This window comes from Malaclemys terrapin, chromosome 7, assembly GCF_027887155.1.
Source record: "Malaclemys terrapin pileata isolate rMalTer1 chromosome 7, rMalTer1.hap1, whole genome shotgun sequence".
Taxonomy (NCBI): domain Eukaryota; kingdom Metazoa; phylum Chordata; order Testudines; family Emydidae; genus Malaclemys; species Malaclemys terrapin.
The window spans coordinates 38,561,059-38,582,866 of NC_071511.1; the positions used below are offsets into that span (position 1 = coordinate 38,561,059).

At 40.3% G+C, this 21,808-nt stretch overlaps 1 protein-coding gene and 1 long non-coding RNA gene across 2 annotated transcripts in view; one reads left to right on the plus strand and one right to left on the minus strand.

Moving 5' to 3' along the window:
- SYN2 (synapsin II) overlaps positions 1-12,095 on the minus strand; it is a 466,588-nt gene extending 454,493 nt beyond the window's left edge. Inside the window, exons 1-3 of the mRNA XM_054033948.1 lie at positions 12,017-12,095; positions 3,495-3,667; positions 2,285-2,343 (exon numbers count right to left, since the gene is read on the minus strand). Coding sequence (XP_053889923.1) covers positions 2,285-2,343; positions 3,495-3,667; positions 12,017-12,080 — 296 coding nt within the window. The 5' untranslated portion in view covers positions 12,081-12,095. The remainder of the gene's footprint in view (positions 1-2,284; positions 2,344-3,494; positions 3,668-12,016) is intronic.
- Positions 12,096-15,871: 3,776 nt separating this feature from the next.
- Positions 15,872-21,600, plus strand: LOC128840653 (uncharacterized). The gene is made up of 2 exons (XR_008445682.1): positions 15,872-16,629; positions 18,395-21,600. It is a non-coding gene; the product is annotated as an uncharacterized LOC128840653 (long non-coding RNA).
- Positions 21,601-21,808: the final 208 nt, after the last annotated feature.

The window sequence follows — 21,808 nt, forward strand, 5'->3', positions numbered from 1 at the left end:
TTTCCAGCAACATATTCATCATATGGTAAAGCTGCATCATACCAGTCAATTGACAGAGTGCCATGGCTTTACAGTGTGTTTTGAAAACTATTATGTGTTTACTGTTTATGCACAAATGGGAGAATGATACAGTGATCTTAATGTTCATTAGCATGAGTTTGGGATGAGCATACCACTGACAAAGGGGGAAGCCATGAATGAGTTACATGAGTCATTCCAAATGTCAAGGAGCACTATAACATGTTTTAGAGTTAAACATTTTTGTTGATGTTAGTTTGTTTCTCTTCACCAAGTCAACTAGTTATCATGTGCTCAACTGTATAGGGTCATATGGGACTACTGAAAAACAACTTTTCTATAACTAAAAAGAAATGATTCTAAGGTACAACATCAACAACTGCAGGCTCCCATTGTCAAGCAGGAAATCTCCCCTTTCCAATGGTATAAAGCTTCCATTTCTAACATTCTATTAAGGTGTCACACCTTAAAGCTATCAGTTGTGCAGGACTAAATATTGTTAGTCCTGGACTTTGGTCTGGTCCAATCAGGGATGGAAAATGCCATATATTAGGGGAAATAGAAAATTTTCCTGACAGGTTAATTTAAAAAAAGATAAAAGCTTGTTAAAGCTACTGGAATATTAAGCAGTCCCTGCAGAGATGGATTAGTAGGTATAGGACAAATATGGTGGAAAGTATAAGATGGGGTAAATTGTGGAACCAGGAGACTCTTAGTGATTTCTAAAAATACTGCAGACCTCAAGTTCCTTGAAAAGAAACAGTTTTTTTCTTGACTACTTTAGACAGAGAGCACACATTGTAGACACTTCATCTGAGAAAATTATTCAAACTGGTTTCTCATCTGGAGCCTTTTTTATGGAGATGGGGCTGAAAAGTGGGTGACCCTCCATAGCTGGAATAAGCATCCAAATATTTGGATACTTATTCTATTTTGGATCTTTTGTACTCACTACTCCCTCATCACTAGAAATTATATAGTTTTGCTATGTAGAGTTTCATTTACTGAATGCTTTATTTTTACTACAATATGGCTGGGGTTTGCAGTTTATTTTAACCCTCTCCTTGCCCCACAAGTCCTAGATGCAAGGCTAGAACTATTTAAATAGCAAAAATAGATTATTTCAGTAGCAAAAATTCCTCTTTTCAGTATAATGGAGATTCTCTGGAATAAAAAAACATTGAAGTATCAGTTTCTCTTAAGCTGGAATAACAACAACCCTGTGTGTGAATTCTATCATCTTGTTTAATTTCTTTGCATTAGAGACTAAGCAAATTGAAAAACCAACTCAGCAACAAGTGTGCATGATTAAATACAAAGACCGAATTAAAATAATTAGTATCTGAAGCCCACAGAAGCAAGGAAATGCAGAATGCAGGCTGTCAAGCCATTGTTTCTAAGCACTGTAGTTCATATTTGATGTACAATCACCCATTGTTCCAAGCTTTCCATCAGAGCAGTTCCTATCAGTTACAGTGTCCACAGTAAACATATATGATAACCACCCCAAAGCTACAAATCTCTCTGTATTAGTGCTGCTTCCTTTGTACTCAGCATTACTGTGGGGAATTTCACTGTCCTCTTTTACAACCTTGGCATAATTTTTTATTCCATTCTTTCTCCTTCCATATCTTGTCATTCTTCTTTTAAAAGAACATCTCCAGAATCCATTCTAGCCTTGCCATTCTATCTACTAAAACCCTTGTCCATGTATTGATACTCTCTCACCTTGACTGTAAATATTACAATCTCTTCTGAAGCCATAAGTCATAACAATTTGTGCAATTAGTGCAGCTCTCATGTCTCTGATCCACTCAGCTGCAGAGGAGTCCCCTCCCCCCCCCCAATACACATGAGGAGGATGTCAAGGGCAATACCAGATTCAGGATGCGTTGCTATCTCAAGGGTCATTTATATGTTCTGCCAGGACCCATTCAGTTACAGGTGCTACAGTTCTGTCACAACTTGCCGTTAGCAGGCCATCTGGGTTGCCTCAAGACTCTCCATATGGCCACCCAGTCCTTCTAGTGACCCCGAAGGCGCACAATGATCCACTCATATGTTGAATCCTATAACACATGCACCCGCACCCATACTGTGCTCAAAACCCCCCAGTACCCTAATGCCTTCTGAGACCCCGTCCAGACCCTGGGCAGCCATGACCCTGGACTTTATAGTCAAGCTCCCCCTAACTAACTAGCACACCACAGTCCTCACCGTGATCAACCAATTGACAAAAATGATGCACTTCATCCCCATTGTTCACCTGCAACAAGAGAAACAGCCCAGCTCCTTCTGACTCATGTCAGCCGTCTTCATGGACTCCTGAATCAGTGAGAGAGAAGAATCAGGCAGAGTTACATTATGGCTAAACATTGTCATTCTCAGACACTGAACTATCAGCACTATTAACTATTAAACCAGAGTTTAACACTTGTCCAGAACTAGTAAGAAAATTTGCTTGGGGAGGCAGAGGGGCAGCAGTAACTGATCTGTGGAAGTTTGTTTTGTTTCTTATTAATTGGGCAAGGTTTCATTATGAGACGTACACTCTGTTTTGTATATCAACATTTGGTAAAACTGTTCGTGTTAAAAGTTTGTATATGTATTCTTTTCCCAATGATAATAGCTTTGAATGGAGGTGATCCTAAATAATGTAAACATAGGACCATATATTAAACAACATAAGAACAACCATACCGGGTCAGACCAAAGGTCCATCTAGCCCAGTATCGTGTCTACTGACAGTGGCCAATGTCAGGTTTCCCAAAGGGAATGAACAGAACAGGTAGTCAACAAGTAATCCATCCTCTGTTGCCCATTCCCAGCTTCTGGCAAACAGAGACTAGTGACACCAAGTATTGCTTTACTTAACGCTGACTTTGAGCGTATAAATCTTTAAACACAAAAAAATTGAGTGGTAAAACATATAATTCTGAATGCAGTATGGATTTAGGTATCAAGTGTTTTTCTGTTACTCCCCCCTTCTTACAGTCAGTGTAAAAGTGAAGCATATTCATTTTATTCAAACGTCAGGTTTTTCTCTCAGTAAATCTCAGATGACTTTTTTCTCTCATGACATATTCCCCAAATATATTTCATCTCTGTCCAATACTTAATTCTTTATATAATTTTCCTTAATGCTAGCCTCTTTTTTTACTTGTTTTATTTGTGGGTTCCTTCAGACAGGTATTTCAGTTTTGCTGAAGGTGGAGAATTTTATCTGCTATGAAATATATAGGTCTTTTGTGCAAGAATTTTTAACCTAGCAAAGAAAAAATAAGGACACTTGGGGAGACGATCCGAAAAATTAGGATACTGCATTTTAAAATAAAATCTAAAGAGTCCAGTTTAAGACTGTAGTATGATGTACTAGGCCTCCAATCTACCTTATGCCTTTTTTAAAAAAAAAATATTCAGGACTGGACAAGGCACTGATCTATGCACAACAGGGAACAATCCTGTTTTGTACTTACATAAGGATGGACTATATGGGCCAACAAAACTTTCTCTACTGTTGTGGATTTACATGTGAGGACACTCTGCTTTTTAACACTGAAGTAGTGACAGGTGTGGATGGACTCTTCCTCTCTTGCACTGGAATTCATTGTAGTATCCACTGATACATCTGTCAGTCCACTAAATACGTCTGTCAATCAGAGAGCAGAATAAATGACATCCTAATGTATTTATACTGGTGTGATCATTATTATTTATTATCATAAAGCCTAGGAGCCATAATTACAGATCAGGCCCCCATTGTGCTAGCTGCTGTACAAACAGAACAAATGGACAGGATGCTTTGATAGTAGGTTATAATAGGATTTGCAGATGAGACCTGACCCTTGGTCAATCAAGTTCAATTTGTGTTTGAAACAGTAGTCAATACCTGATGCTATGGAAAGCAATAAGGCAAATCATATAGCACCTAGAACAATACCCTTTGTGGAGGAAAATATTCCTTCCTGATCCATTTAATAGCCAGTTTATGCACTGAAGTATTTTCTTAATATTTGTAGTGATTTATGCTCTGGTTGAAGTAGTTAAGCACTCGCAAGAGTACACACTTTAGGGAATCATTCTGCTCTAACACTGGATGGCCAACACAACTCCTGACTACTCACTTCTTTTAAGAATGGTAACAGTTTTCTTGTTACATTATTTGGGATCAAGCAATATAAATCTGGTTGGTCATCAGCTCCAGAGTCTAAGGTAGGGCTGGTTGGAGAACAACTATTCTGTTCCATGAAAAATTTTGAGTTTACACTCCAATGTAAAAAGAAAACAACCCTAAACTTTTGGGAGGAAGAAGGAGAAAGGGAAGACAGAGAAACACCCCTACACACACACGCCACTAATCCATTGGTTAGGGTGCGCAACTGGGATACGGGAGACCAAGCCTCAAGTCCCTGCTCTGCCTGATTCAGAGTTACAAAACCTCAATCTCTCCTGCTAGAGCTGATTCACTTTGTATAAATATTTATTGGGGCAGAGCGACAGACTGACTCTAGAGTCCAGTGGTTATGGCACTTGCCTAGGACGAGAGCATCTGAAATTCACGGCCCTACTCCAAATCAGGCAGAACAGGGATGTGAACCAGCATCTCCCACATCACAGGTGAGTGCCTTAGCCAAAAGGCTATTCTAGTCACTCTCCCCACTCTCTGGAAATTCTGAACCAGACCTGAGAAATCTTCCCAACAAAATTTTCTTTGAACCAGATACATTTCCGCAAAACACTTCCGCATTCATGAAAAAAAATTCCAACCAGCTCTAATCTAAAGTATTCTGTCATCTTTAGTGTGGCCAAACTGCATTAGATGCACCTTTTGTTAGCAGTCTGCTTGTCTCATCCAAGCACTCAAAGTTTCCTTTGTATGCAATTATCCCTTTATTTTTTGACACCAGGATTTGCACAGATGATTATCTTAAGTTCAGCTTATCAACGTACTCCTTGTTGGAGACAGCAACTTTGTCTTAGGTAACTTTCATATTTAAGATGATCAAGTAATTTCTTAATGTCCTCTTATGGCCCTTCAAAACCATAGCAACAACCATTTTTTGGTATTGGATGTGGATCTATTCACTCTTTCCTTGACTCAGCCCCTTTGAAGTAGGTGCTAAGTCAGTGTCAAAGTATTTCCCATTTCAATAGACGATTATAAATACCCTCTGCATAATCCAAAGCAGCTGGACTAATCATTGAGGACAATTTGATTTAAGCACATGCTTAAGTGCTTTCCTGAATTGGGGTCTAAAAAGCAGCTCTCTGTGGTGCTCAGCAATTAGTATTCCTGCAAAATGTCATACAGAATGTGGATACAACATGCCTGGTAAATCCTTTTTCTGACAAGAGGAAGACTGTATCCCACTGACAATATTTATATGATGCTGTGAAGTGAACTCATGAAATAATGGTTTTTAATGTCTTAACTACTTTTAAGCTGTCATATCAAATCTTAAATTTAAATGTCAGTTTTATTTGAAGTCTACAAATGGATGAAAAATGACAATAATAATTTTCAATGTGTTAATTGAGATCAAGATGACTACAGGAGGAGAGTGGAGCCCCTCCACTAGCAGGACAGGTTGTGGTCTCTACCAGGTTGTGAATCCCTTAATAAGCTGGGTAAGCTGGAGTAGTTCTCTAATACTGAATATTTTATCATTGTTCCATGATGCAGAATTCCAACTCTACCCCTCCCTAAGCATATGTTTTCAGTCACTCTAGGCATAATTATGTTTTAAGCATTTGAGGCTTAAAACTACTCTAGGGCTATTGAAAGGATTACATTTTGTTTATGTTACATAGCTGCAACAAAGGCAGAGAACCTTTGACATTCTAGGGATGCTGCAGGGCTAAAAAGTATTTTGTTAAAAACAAACCTCCACAACATACTGCATTAAAATAACCTTTTTATTTTTGATTAGTCTGACATCAAGCTCATAAACTTAATTATATTGTACATGATTTCTGTGCCTATCACAGAAAAGATTGGACAAAAGAGTTTCAGAATAAGAAAAGGCTTGGAACTCAAATAAGGTTGAACCTTCAATGTTCATAATACTTCTGAATAATTAAGTATCCTCTCTACTTTTGATGAAGTTGCAGAACCAATTACATGCACTCTGCTTGGCCATAGCACCCGCCATTCACTCTTGTATGTAACATTCTTTGGGTGCTGCTGCTATTTAAGACCCACAGGCACCAGATGCTAGTAGGGTAACTACCACAGCTTCAGGGTTCTACAGCTTTACAGTAAAAGTATAAGCAAAGTGAAAGTGGGTAGTATCACTGTCAGGGTTCCCCCCACACACTCTGAACTCTGGGGTGCAGATGTGGGAACCCAAATGAAAGACCCTCTAAGCTTATATTCTACCAGCTTAGATTAAAACTTCCCCAAGGCACAAATTCTTTTCCTTGCCCTTGGACAGTATTGCTGCCACCACCAAGTGATTTACACAAAAATTCAGGCAAGGGTCACTTAGAATCCCTATCTCCCCAAAATATCCCCCCAAGCCCCTTCATCCCCTTTCCCGGGGAGGCTTAAGAATAAACTACCAAGCAATTGCCTTAGCAATTTGAGCACAGACCAGACCCTTTGTCTTTAGGACACTGAAATTATCCAGGTTCTTAAAAAAGAACATTATTTATAAAGAAAAAAAAATAAAAGGCTCACACCTGCAAAAATCAGGATGGAAGGTAACTTTACAGGGAATAAAAAGATGTATAACACAGAGGATTCCCCTCTGGGCTCAGCTTCACAGTTACAAAAACAGGAATAAAACTTCCTTTGTAGCATAGGAAAATTCACAAGCCCAAACAAAAGATAACCTAACGCATTTCCTTGTCCTACTTACAATTTCTGTGATTATAGATGAATTATTCCAGATGTATTTTCAGGAGACATTGTGCCTGCTTGGCTTCTCCCTCCACCCGGAGAGGGAGCAACAAAAGAGAACAAACAAATCCTTCCCCCGTAGATTTGAAAGTATCTTCTTTCCTCATTGGTCCTTCTGGTCAGGTGCCAACTAGGTTATTTGACATTTCCCCTATATTCATGACAACCACAAAGAGCAATTCAAGAGCTGGAGGACACTCAGGAAAATTATGGGAAGAACTACAGAATTTGTCTGGATATGTAGGTATGCAAACTTACCAGCAAATTGTCAAACCACAACCCTTTTGCTGGTTTTGAATATTTTTCTATGTTCCTGTATATCTATTCAAAGAGCTGCTTCCACATCTAGTGTCCATTAAAGGTGGTGCTGGTGATTCAGTGGGTGGGACTCTTTCCATTGAGTCAGTACTGAACCAAAACCTCAGTATGGGGTTTGGAGGCATTGTGCTACCAGAGATGCCATCTTTTCACTAAGACATAAAAGAGGCCAGAACATATGTTGGGACAGGTCGCAATTTGGGACTCGTTTGACTCCCAGCTGCTGTAAGATGGCCATCTCTATAGTTGCAATAGCCATGACTACCTTTTCCCATCTGATCTGATATGGCTGAAACCCTTTCTCTTGGATACAGGGTTCATTAACATCATCCAAGCCTTTATCTCTCCACAATTTAACTGCTGTAATGACTAATGAAACCTAAATGAGGCCTCACTTAAAATCAGCACAGTAAGAGAACCCAATGCAGAGGGTATCTTGCTGTGATCACATAACACCATTGCTCCAGAATCCAGCTGTCTGTTGGTTTCTAAATGAAGTTTAAGACGTTGGTTCTGTCTTGCAGAGTTCTGAATGGTTTGCCTACCTCTCTTCATGTGTCATACTTTAACAGCAGGGGTTCATGAGCAAGAAGTCCCTAGACATGCAACAGTGGTGGCTGCTGGTAGGACATTCTTTAGGAGGAGCTCTCAGCTTTGAATTCCCTTCTAAACACCTGTTATTGCAGCATGCCCTACAGCTCAAAGTAAATCTAATTTGGCCAGGCATTTGGTGGATTTAGGTGAGGTGCTGATATTTTTTAAACTTCAGTGGTATTAGTGTTTTCCTGTAGCTGAAATATGAATGTTTTGGTCTGGGGGCCTAGCTTCTTGTTTGCAAAGAGAGGCTGCCTGCTATTTCTATCCTAGTTTAATAGTATTTTTTAATTGTATGTCAAGGGCATGTGGCGCTTCACATAGCATATAAAATAAAAGAAGCCTATATATGTATGAAACTAAAAATAAAATTATATTTTCCCCCTTTTACTAATCTGAATACTTGAATACTTTGGAATTGCAGATTTTGTTTAATGTAAGCATCTCGATAATAGTTCCCTGGATAGGGAAAAAAATTCTGATCATTCACAGTTCTCTCTCAAATTTTGGATTAGCTGAGTCATTGTAATTCTAGCAATAACCTGCTCCTAGGAGAAAACCGAGGATTTAATTAGCCTGACACAACTGACTAAAGAGATGAAAACATGCAAGACATCAACAGATATTGTACAAACAAAATCTTAGGCTCTTGTATCATCAGTGTCAAGGACACTCAATTATATCACCATAAGGAAAAGTGAAATTATAAACTGCATAATGAAGGCCTGATTAACAGATGCACATAAGTGTAGCTGAAGTCATAAAAATAGATCTAAATCATTACTCATGGTGCAGTTGTTTCAATGAATTTTGTATTTACACATTATATTAGTCCTTATGTTTCATGCTTCTATCCATCCCTAGGGAGAAATCTTTAAAAAGGAAGCTCTTTATTTCCCTTGATACGGCAATGGAGGAGAAAAGTGTCCACTAAGTGTCAATAGGTTCCTAGAGGTGAACATTTTGCAGGGCAGGCACCCTACAGCCACATGTACCACATTCTCAGAATCATTGTCCACAAATAATATTTTGTAACTATGCTACAACTCCTATTTGACAGCCAGTTCTGCAACCTTTACCCATATTGTGCAGTACTGCAGAATTAGGCCCTAGAATATTGGAAAAGCATAATTTTAAAATATTGCACTTAGGTGATATTGCCAGACAGATGACAAAGTCTTGCAAGTTTAATTCTTCCCAAAATTGTGGTAAATTTCATACTCATGGTTTCAATTGGCAAAGCCACTGTCCTTCCTTTGCTTTTCTTAATTTAAAGACTGTAAGTATTAGTTTCTGGCAAAGCCATTCGATGCATATTTCTAGTCTCATAAATGTAGCGTGTTCTGTAAATCATCTTATATTGCACTCTTCACACATTTGCTCTGTTTGACAAAGCCATTACGCTTTTGTAACTGCTACAAGACTAAAGGAAATTAACCACTTTTAATCCATTAAACAAACAGTTTTTTGACTTAACCAAAACCAATAATCTTTTAAAGCAAGATCAGAGAAAAATAAGCAATAAGGAAGATTTTAATTAAGGATTAACACACTTCTGTGATGGTACCATTTTTAATTCTTCTTAATACAGTAATTTATCAGTAAAAAAAATCCATAAAATGAGAATTTCATGGGATCAAGTTGTATGAAAGCCACTAATAATTGCTGATTATGAAATACCACTGCCTAAATAAGGTAGACCTATTATAGCTCTTCAGCAGACACCATGTTTTTGGTGAGGTTCCTAGCATACTTCTGGGATCTGTAACATTATTAATGAATCTGATAATAAAGTTGGACAGGCAGAAGCTGATTTTGATCCCACTTACACCAACTGCACAATCAAGCAATTCCAGTGAAGTCAATTTTCTCTTATTTACACTAATTTTAGTAAGACCAGAAATAAGTCCTAACATTTTACAGTGGGGAAAAAAGAAAGATTGCTTACCTTATAGTACTAGAGTATTTTGAAATGTGTGGTTCCTATAGGTATTCACTGTGGAGCATACGGTGCTCTGCGTGCCCAGGACTGGAAACTCTTCAATAGCAGTGTCTGTACGTCTATGCCTGTCCTTGTGCCTCCTCATGCTTTTAATCAAGGGGGAAAAGGGCAGCACAGACCAATTGCCTCTCTAGTTCTGATTCTACTGCAAATCACACAATGACCCAAGCAGAGGAGGAGGGTGGGTCATGAATCATAGAATCACAGGACTGGAAGGGACCTCGAGAGGTCTTCTAGTCCAGTCCCCTGAATACCCCTACGGATCACACATCTTGAAGAATTCCAGTTATTATAACGTAAGTAACCTTTATTTCTTTTTTGAGTGTTGGTCTCTATGGGTATTCACTGCGGGTGACTTCCAAGCAGTGCTCATTAAGGAGGAGGGTGTGAGGAAGAATGCTGTACCACAGAATAGAGGGTCACTGAACTGAAGGAGACCTCTGCAGCTTAAGCTTGGACCAGAGCATAATACCTGGTGAAAATGTGTATGGAGACCCAAATTAGATGCTCTGCATATCTCCAAGATGGGGAGTCCCTGTAAGAAGGCTACTGATGCTGCTTGGACTCTCATAGAATGGGCCCTGATAGTTTGAGGAGAAAGGGCTTTCATAAGATCATAGCAAAGTCTCTCTGAATGATCAAAAACATCAAAGGGTAGAAATTCAATTCTAATGAAGAGATTCAATTCTAATGTTTCCAAACTAAAGAGGTCCCACTCTCTGAAACAGGTGCCCAGCACTCTAACGTACTATAGTCATCTGCTCCAAATGCTTGCCAATTTCCCTGCAGGAATTAACTCTAACTGTAACCCAAGGAAAGCAGGACGGAAAAGATCCCCTGGAAGACCTAAAGCATGATGTCAGACACATGTCCCTTACTGGCATCCTATTCCATAACACATCAGATTTGGTGCAAGACAAGCATAGTTGAGGTGCATAACACATCTGGTGACTTCTACACTGTCCAAGCAACAGCATGAGAACCAACCTACCCTACACTTCATCCATTTGTCTTTCAAATCATAGTCTCTTTGAAACAACAATTGTCTTCTGATGTTTGTGGAAAGCTCTAGCATATCAATTGATTCCTTGCTATTGACAAGTTCAGGGGTACTTTGGAAGCAGCTTTCTTGTTGCTCTTCAGTTACTTTTTTGTCCAGCATTGCAGCTGACAGGCTATAGATTGAACTGCTCTCAGCACTTCTCTGAGTGAATGAGAGGAAAACTGGAGAGTATATGGTGGATCCTGGCTGAGTTCCCCATCACCTACCATCCTTGAAAAGAAGTTCCCTACTTTGAATAGAAGCATCTTACAACATACAATGCAAATTTCCTAGACTTATTTACAAGAGTTTGCTGTGTGCTGATCCATGTTAATACTAGCCCCTATGTACGGTCTTAGCAACTGCTTTGCTCTATGGATTTCTCGGTGTTTTTGTAATACAGCAGCATCTCTCGGACAATACATTGTATTTCCAAGTGAATTTAGAATGAAATATGAAGTTCCCCTTTGGTATTACTGAAATGATACATCATTTTTAAGGCTAACATTAGTTTTAAGTGTCAGCTGTAATACACAGGGAGTAAAGTGAAATGCAGTATATTTCATCTGTGGTATTTGCTAGGCAAGTAGCTCTCTGTTACATTAGACATGATAAATTCACACAAATGGCTCTTTGACAGAACGTTCCCTGTTTTATAACTTCAGGCAGTTTATTTGGTAACTAGTAAATGGCTGGAAAGGAGTAGCACTTTGTTCTGACTTATACAGAGTCAAAAAATATTACTTCCTTCACAAAACCACATGCTTACAAAGCCAGGATTTCCCTAAGTGCCCAGTGCTGTTCCAGGTATGCACTACAAACACCAATGCAGAGAATACAAATTCTAAAATAATTATAAGGGGAATCAAAAAATGATAGTGCTCTATGTAAGGCTTGTGGGGAGAAAAGGTCCCGCAAAAGACAGTTGTGAGAGGTCTATCTTGCCATTTCTCTTTAGGGACTATACTTTCAGACAGACACAAATATAAATGTGTCTACATCAGTTTGGAATGCCACTTGGTTACTGTGCTAGTGCAGATCTCAAAGATATTTCCAGATATTATATTAGCTGAACAGAATGTCTCTGGAAAAAAATATTTTTTTAAAATTAAACAATATATATATAAGAAATTTTACTTACCAAGGATTTTTTTGGAGAAACTTATGAGCAATTTAGAAGAGGGAATAGGCAACCTAACTTTCATTATGTATTACTATAGAAAGAAATCCAGCATCGTCCGGGGTAAGAGCATGGGAAAGAGTCAAGAGACCTGGGCTCTATTCCAGACTCCGCCACTGCTGCACTTTGTGACTTTGGACCTCAGTTCTGCATCCACCAAGTAGGGATATTAATAATTAAGCTTTAAAATTCACCTTGACAGTTCTGACAAAAAAGCACTGTGTAGGTAAAACTGCAAAGTATCGTCATTGAAAGTCTAACACTGGAACTGAAAGCACTTCTCCAGTCACACAAGGACTTGATCCATGTTTATACACTGCATCAAATGCAAAAAACTTTGGTGACAGTGCAAAACAATCTTCTTGTGACTGTTTCAATTTGATGTGTGTTAGAAAGTCAATGGCGCACTGAAATGGCATTGGTGCTGAAAGCTTATATGGAAAACTAAGATATTACTGAGGGTATCAGCCATATAGCCACTGCAACTAGAAATGTAGTGTGGTACGTGGGCAAACAAATCATGAAGTTGAGACTTGGGCAGTTAATCTATGCTTAATCTAATGGTCAGTTTTTAATATGTACAATCTTTTTCATGAGGGGATTAAAGATACCAAAACACGTTTGGGTTGTCACTGTTAGATGAGTCACTTTGAGATTTATGGTAATATATGATCCAACAGTAGTGCTGTTTTTATACTATATTTCACGTGCTACCGAGTAGACCAGGCAAACACATAACACTGTTTTGTATTATCTTAAGGCAGCATTTCCCAAAGTGTAGCATGTCTCCCGCAGTGGGCTTGTGCAAGACTATCTGGAAGTGTGAAGCATTGACACACCACTGAGTTGGTCTACAGAGTCTTATATTTCATTTAAAAAGACAGCGTTAATCTCTAATTTATAGGCATGAAAAAACCTGCAAAACACAGACTGTGGAAGATGAAGAATGTCTGCCTGAGTTTGCAGAGAGCCTGAAGCAATGATTCTCAAATGTGAACTTCCCCATTCATTTTAATGGGTGCTTACTCAGATTCCAGTGGTGACACTTTTATTGACAACATTGTTAACTATTTAATTGTTCAAAGCATGCAAGAAAGAAAAGTAGTATCCTATTGTGAAGATATACATACAGTGTCATGGATTAAATTTTACAGTATCTGTGCTATACCCCTGTCTTTAGATAGTCTCCTGGCAGTACTCCTTTAGTGTTCCACACCCACACAGGGTCACACTCTTCTCCAGTGATAGGCCATGAGCCCTCAACACTTCCATGACTGAGCCTCTGGGCTCTAGCACTCTTGTATCCCACAGTGAGCTCTGCCCAGCAAGGCCTGAGGTGGACACCTCTTCAGAGACTTTTACCTCCTTTGGGGATCAGCACTCTCAGCACGTATTTGCAGCGACACCTAGGGTGACCAGAGAGAAAGTGTGAAAAATTGGGACGGGGTGGGGGGTAATAGGAGCCAATATAAAAAAAAGCCCCAAATATCAGGAATGTTCCTATAAACTCAGGACATCTGGTCACCCTAGCAGCACCAGACAGCCATTTCAGAAGAGTAGGGTTTATTAATCAATTGGAATATAGCTTTGGAAAGTCCTTAATCTGCTTTTCTATGCTAACTTAAGACAGAGTTCAGATGGGCCATAGTCAGCCCTCTCCCCCTCCCTCCCAGCAAGCTAGTGTAGGATCTCTCTGTCTTTGTCTGTGTGTCCCAGGAGAGTGTTTCTGCGTCTGCTCTTCTTAACACAGACACCCGACACTTCTTGTCTTTGTTCTCTGGAGACAGCCACAAGCTGTGTTCACATGTCCAGCTGCCTCTATAGCAGGGGTTCTCAAACCTGGGGTTGGGACCCCTCAGTGGGTCACAAGGTTATTACATGGAGGGGTCATGAGGTGTCAACCTCCACCCCAAATCCTGCTTTGCCTCCAGCATTTATAATGGTGTTAAATATATAAAAAAGTGTTTTTAATTGATAAGGAGGGGGGGTCACACTCAGAGGCTTGCTATGTGAAAGGGGTCAGCAGTAAAAAAGTTTGAGAGCCACTGCTCTATAGCTATGTGTTAACCATTGGTCATCGTGGTTTCCATTGTCTCTACAGGGTCTTCCATTTCAGTGGGTTGATTCCTGCTCAGGCAGTTTTAATGGGGTATATGTCTCAAATACCTTGCCTGATCTCCCATGACCTAGGGAGACAATCAATTCTTTCCCCAAGTAAGTAGGAATGCCAAAGGGATAGGGACAGAATCATACAGATAGTTCATAAAAATATGACAGATGATTCCCATGTTTGTCACATATCGGTTGGTCTTTATCCATGTTGTTACACACAGCAGGGTTGGAAGTTTCCAGAGTTTGGGAAGTATTATATTGCATTAACTCTAAATTTTCAGTTACGTCTCTTGCATACTTTTAGGTCTGCAGTGATGCGTCACTCAGCAATGGTTGTGTTATAGTTAAGGTAGACAGTGTCTACAGTACTTAACAAAATAACATTGAATTTTATTCATAACAAACCAGTTGTCCTAGCAAATCAATTAATACTACTCAATGTTGAGGAATACCCATTCAAATTCTAAATGGCCAATTAGTTCAGCTTTGTTCAGGTCCTTGTTTGTTTCCTATTCAGAGATTTGCATTAAAGACTTTTAGTTGATATAAAAAAACCCCATAAATTTTCCAAATATTTGTAAGTATTCACTATTTACCATTCTTGTGTTTTAAAAAAAGTTTTAATCAAGATGAAAAACAGAAAACATGTGACTTAAGTAACAGATCATACACCACAAATCTCAACTAGCTGAAAGAAATATTTTATAAACAACCCAGAAGGTGACATTTCTTTGCATGAACTGTTCAAAGAAGTATGTACAACAAATAGATGAAAACATATCAAAATATGATCACAAACAATTCAGGAGTAGGAAAAAAGGGGCTAACTTAGCAGTGAATAGTGGAACTAGCTTTAATTCTGATCCTTTAACATGGCCTTATTCTCTTGGGGCCAGCCAAACTATCTGCATCTTTATTTGTCAGATCCATATCTAATTTATCTTTAAAAAAAATAAAGCAGCACTCAAAAGCAAACTTTCAACCAAGAACTATCTGGGTTGCCTAGCAACATGTTGACACTGTATTCAAAAGCAAGTAATTCCCAAATTGATAAACAGGAATACCAGTTACAATAGGGAGAGGAAGTTAGAAGGATACAAAGGTTCTTTTGATTTAATTTTAAGAAATGCAAATGAATGAAGGTAACTCAAGAATATATGCACCAGATTATGCAACATGAAGGAATTTTAACTGATTTTCAATCATTGGTTTCTCCAATACATTTGGCTTCAAATTAAAAAGTGACTTGTAAGCAAGGGATCGGTTTTGATTTTAACCAACTGAAAAAATTAAAAACCCCTGGATTTTATTATGAGCTTCATTCAGCTGGGACCAGCTAATGGCTGATTTATACAAAACTATCATTGATGTCAATGGAATTGCTAAATGAAACTATCTGAATTTGTCAAAGGTGTTTTTGCACCTAAAAATGCATGAACAGTTTAAGTGGGGGGAGGGAATTCCTTTAGGGTTACCATATTTAAAAAATAAAAAAAGAGGACACTCCACGGTCCTAGCCCCGCCCCTTTCCCACGCCCAGCCCCACCCCTTTCCCACCCCCGGCCCCAACTCCACCCTTTCCCCACCCCTTCCCCAAAGTCCCCGCCCTAACTCCCCCACCTCCCTCCCAGCCACGTGAAAAGGGCTGCCCGAGCGCTACCGGCTTTACGGTTTACCGGGCAGCCTCCAGACCCTGTGCCCCCGGCCGGTGCTTCCCCAGCACAGCTGGAGCCTGGGAGGGGAAGCGCCCAGCCGGGAGCGCAGGGTCTGGAGACTGCCCAGCAAACCATGAAGCCGGTAGCACTCAGGCTTTGGGTGTAGGAATGTGTTGCTCCCTAATCACAAGCCTTGAAGAACGGCAAACTGTTCCCTTGGCAATGAGGCAGGAGTGACCTTGTTCTAGCGCCTATGTTTGGGAAACTTATTTGGCTGATTTGATTGTTTCCTCGCAGCTGGTGTTCACGCGCTCAAGAGATGGGTTCGTTATCTTATGTGCATGTACACTGCCTGGCCTTTTTATGCGCAGGAATGTAACCACTAAGAAGTGTTGTAAACAAAGTAAGTAAAGAATAAAAGCCCCAGGAAAAGTTCCTGGAGGTAGAGGGGCTTTTCGACTACCACAGACCTGGTGTTCTGTTTCCTTTCCTGCGTCGTCACCACAGCTGGTGACCCCGATGTGATAACCCCCTACTCACCGGCTGGATATGCCGAGCGCGCCCGCGGCTGTTTGCCGCCCCTTATTCGTGAGTATGGGGGGCGAACTTTCCAGTGCCCAGAAGGAGCACACAAGAGAGTTCAAGATTACACGGCAGCGATCATGCATCGTTGTCCCGGTCGCTCATATTGAGGACCCCCTAAGGGAAATAGATCGCCAGTGCCCCTGGTATCCGGACTGCAGGTCGGTATGGCTTCTTGACTGGAAAACAGGTTGGAAACTTTGAGGGCATAGAGGAAGGAAAGGAGTAAGTAATTATAGGCCTGGGGATTTCAAATCCCCAGGATGATAATTGGAATGGTAAAATGTGAATGAGACAGAGTTTTTGTACCAAGGTGCAAAGCTCTCCTTTATTCTGCAGAATAAAGCAACTCCTCCTTATCCCTGTCTGGCTGTTATTGGCTCTCAGCCAGGTGGACCCGATATTTCGGTAACAGTTTCTGGTGACTACGCCGGGACTCTCCTGGCTCGGACATTGGACTCCGGACGGCTGCGGTGAACTGGGAACGGCGCCAACGGGGTGTTTCGCCCCTTTTCTCTGCTTCACCGCAGCCCCTGGGGTTCGTGCTCCGATAAGGTGAGTCCTAATAGGATAAGGAGACACTCTCTGGTAAAACCCTCTAAGGATAGCTCTTTGAATTATATGTTAAGTAAATAGCCTTTACCCGGTGTTCAAAAAGAAATAGTTACACCTTGTGTAGAAATTGATGTGGCTAGTGTTGTGGAAATTGAATTGTGGAGAACATGTGCAGTATATATTGTAGTAGAGGTATAAGAAATGCAAACCTACCAATATAGGTTGTGTTGTCTTGTTCAGATCACTGTGTGTTTGAAAGCAGGATTTAGAAGTAAAAGGCAATCAAAAGTCCGGGAAAGTTAATTGTGTCCCTTTTTAAGTAAGAATCTTTAAGCCGTGGATAGCTTTGGATCTGGAAGCAAGCCAGAAAGCATCTGTATTAATGCAATTTTCTAACTAATAAGGTAGTAGCCACTGAAACCTGGCCTGCATATGAAACAAATACAAGGAAATATGTGGTAATTCCTCTGTTTTGCCTAAAATCAACAAGAGTATGTGTAATAAAGTAAATATTTTAAGTAATGACTGACTGCCCAGAAGGGGTAGACCTCGGTTCTTTTGTCTTTCAGATCATCAGAGAAAACGGATGCCAGCTGAATAGCATTCGATGTACCATGCATTTACTGGTACAATAGGAATTATTTTTGTGTTCTTTGTCCTGTCTTGTGATGTTTGTCTTGTGGCCAGAATTGTTGGATTTAACATTTTCATAGGACAGTCTAGCTCAAATTTAAATAGAAGGATTAAATCAAAAAGCAGATACTTGTTTTATTCAACTTGGAATACAAAGTGTTTGGATAAATCAGGAAAATGTGATATACTAAAGTCTGATATATTTGCTTAAGTAAGAAAAAGAAACTTCATTGGCCAGATTTTTTAATTGAAAAATTGTTGTTAAAATTTGCATACCAACAGTCTTTGGAAACAAGGACATGGAAGGTTAACCCACTCCCCATATTGCCCATGGGATCCTTCTGGCTACCTCAGATTTCTAGCCAGAGGGCTGGGGAGGGAGGAAAGCGGTTGGACACCAGAGGTTGTACCAAGTGGACTCCTCAAAAGTGGGTGTGCTTGTCCCGGTTTGTTGCTCCAAAGCTCTGTAATAAAGTTATTTTACTGGAAGAGTGTACAGGGCATACATTGAATAATAAGACTAATGTACTGTATAATGGCAATGTGTATGCGTTCATTGTTGGAAAAAAGTGTATAAGTGAAGAGTGAAAGTTTCCTTTGTAGGTTAAAAGAAGCCGAGAAAGGGAGAAGAGGAAAAAGCACGGAATGAGTTAACTGAGGAAAAAATAGCTAGCAAGCTCAGTCCAAAGATAAGACCTGGCTGACAGCCACGAAAAGGGGGGGCCTGAATGTGCCCAAGCAACTGAGATCTGCAAAACACTGCCAGGCACTAATGAAATGTGTTAGTTTTTTTTTTTCACAGATAAAAGAAGTGCTACCCAAAGACCCTAGCAGCCCTGCCATTTATTGAAACAAGGAAACTGAGTCTATGTAAAGTCCATCAACGAAAGACTGCTTTGGCTCCACACTGGAAAGGCCCTTTCTAAGTCCTGTTAACCACCAACACCACTGTGAAGTGCCAAGGACTGACTGCCTGGACCCATGCTTTTCACTGTAAAAAGACCCCTCCACCTCGGGAGGACTCTCCGACTAATGATAAGCCTATTTCTCCTTCTAGCTCTGCTGTGTCTTCTGGACAGCAAGAAAAAGAAAGAAAGAAAAAAAAAAAAAAGACAAGGTGAAGTGCTAGTAACCTCTCCCTTGTCCACTGACAGACCTACTGTGCCTCTGGATTTTTCTAGAAGAAGCAAAACCATTACAGGGTGATGTGCTAGTAACCTCTCCCCTACATGATGCTAAACCACACTGTTTCAGGAAAAGAGAAGAAGGAACACTTGCTTAATTGAAACCACAAAGTCCAGGAATTCCTGACTACAAGAGACATTAAGAACTGACCCTGGTGAAGAAACAAAGAATTATACACTAGCAGGAAGAAATTTGTGGAACCCATTCTTGGGAATGTGGTATTGATTAGATTTTAAGGTTTATTCTACAGGCTGCGCCCTGTGTTTTGGATAAGTCCTTCAGTATGTATTGCCCCCCTTAATTAGATTTTAAATGATAAGTACCAAAAGCACCTTGTTGCTATTGCCCCTGCCATCTCCTCCATCACACTATTACCCCTGTAACACATCCAAATACAGACAATGCTATATATTTGATAAAACCAATGGCCAAGACCTTCACACTTTAGTGACCAGCGAACCCCAAGAATTAATAATTGCAATTGATGGGCTCTATAGCGAATGTTCCTGGAATTTGCACTGTGTTAAATGAGAGAGGCCTTTATTGTTATTTAGTCACCCAATTAGTGAACCATTAAACGAAAACCCCGATACAGGCTGGAGTTGGTGAGTTACATGTTATCTCCGCCCTTAGTTCAATAACCCAGAAGTTGCTAACAGAGATGGTATTGAATATCACTGAGGCTGGGAAGGCATTGCAGTGGGATCTAGCATGTTCAGACATTCAGGATTTCCGGAATGACTAGCTAATGGCCATTCGAAATGATCTAGAGCATCAGGCTTGGCCCACTGCCCTTACAGACACATCAGGAGTACCATCTGATCTGTGGCATGAAGACATACTTGGAGACTTTCTGGATGGAAGTGCGGACGTTCTCAATGCTCCTTCCAAGCATATGGACCGGTTGAGGGGGTGTGGGCTCCCACATACCAAATCCTGCCGGGTCCATAGGGAGGATGCATGTGGGATTGGGTAATTTACCAAGACATCTGGGAAATTAGACTACCTGGTATGCCCAATTGATTTTAGTAAGTGCTCCGGAGATTACATCTGACATTTGGATGGGGTTAGGGAGTCAATGGACATTTTGGCCGTTAGGACCCCCACAGCTTCAGTGTATCCGTAAACTGAAGCCAGGAGAAGTTGTCACTGTTCATGATTGCGTTTGCTGGGAGGGTAGGGGACAAGGAACTACCCTGACAGGATACTTACTGTTTTAAGCTAATGATAGCTGTGTGTATGTTAAAGCCTCCACATTGCAAGACATACATTTTAATCTCATTACCACTGCAGGCAATCATATTATTTACTGGCCTGCAGATAGAGTTTTTTTAAGTAGCCCTTAGGTTCCAGGTACCCTTTAATTGGACTAGTTTAGTACCTGATAGATTTCAGAATTTGTTTTCACTGTTACCAGAGATTCAGAAAATCTCTGAAGTACAAGGGCAAATTCACATGCTTTAAAATATATATTAAGTTGAAAAGTATGCTTTCCAGACAGCTTATAGAGTATCCATTTTATGTACTAAATAGGATGTATTGTGCTTTATGATTAAGATTGTACAACAGCCCCATTATATTATTGCTATGGGAATGTTATTGCTTGTATTGCTATTAGTTAGCTTAGGATTATGTTATTATTGTTGTAAAAGACGTAATAATAGTAATACTTTTCATGTTTATGCTAATCATGCATTGTCATTACATTCAATCAGAACCCCTAAGATTGAAGCATCTGATGTAGAATTTGAAGTCCAGGGCTTAATGCAAATAGAGATTTAAGAATGTTTGTTGTACTAGAAGTACAAAAGGGGGGGTCGTGGAAGCAGAGAAAGAACTGTCAGAAAAGAACTGCTATGCATGACAGTTTGTTAGCCAGAGTCAGGCTAACTGTAACCCTGATAACGCGAGATTTGTAGAAGCGAGGATTGTGTGAGGCGGGTGAGAAAGTACTGTGTGAGAAGTTATTGTGACCTTGTATAGATAAGGTGTAGAAAACCTTTTGTAGATAAGGTCTAGAAAATATTGTATGTTGGCAAGAGTCAAAACAAGTAAGGAATTAAGATATCAAGATGGCCTATGTATAACGAAATGCAGCTGTCCCTCATTATTTTTTTTTGTAATGAAAGGTATAAATGCAAAGTTTGTTAAGTACCTGCCTTGTTCCTGTTTGCAAACCATTCAATTTGCAATAATAGAGTATTGATTAGGTACAGCTTTATACCCCCTTTGTAGCAAATTATACTAATAATACTTGTGCCAAAGTAGTTAATTGTTTTACTTACAGCCTGACTCTTGCTAACAACCATCATGCATTGCAGTTCCCTTCTGTCAGTTCTTTTCTCTGCTTCCACAAACCCCATGGGGGGTGTTTGGCAACTAGTCAAGCCTTATGGGATTGGCGTTTTGCTTTGCTGTTTTGTTTAGTGTATACCCAATCTAGTGGCATTGTGTATGCTACCCTGCGAGAGCGCTTTGTTTAAACACCGCATCTATAAAATAAAATAGGGGGGGATGTAGGAATGTGTTGCTCCCTAATCACAAGCCTTGAAGAACGGCAAACTGTTCCCTTGGCAATGAGGCAGGAGTGACCTAGTTCTAGCGCCTATGTTTGGGAAACTTATTTGGCTGATTTGATTGTTTCCTCGCAGCTGGCATTCACGCGCTCAAGAGATGGGTTTGTTATCTTATGTGCATGTATACTGCCTGGCCTTTTTATGCGCAGGAATGTAACCACTAAGAAGTGTTGTAAACAAAGTAAGTAAAGAATAAAAGCCCCAGGAAAAGTTCCTGGAGGTAGAGGGGCTTTTCGGCTACCACAGACCTGGTGTTCTGTTTCCTTTCCTGCGTCGTCACCACATTTGGGCAGCCCCTATGCCTCTGGACCCTGCGCCCTCGGCCGGGCACTTCTCCCCGGCTCCAGCTGCTCTGCTCCTCCCCGGACTCAGACTTCGGCTCTGTTTAAGAGCCAAGCTACCCGAGCCAGTGCTACCGGCTTCGGGTAGGCCCCGTGCCTCCGGACCCCAGCCGC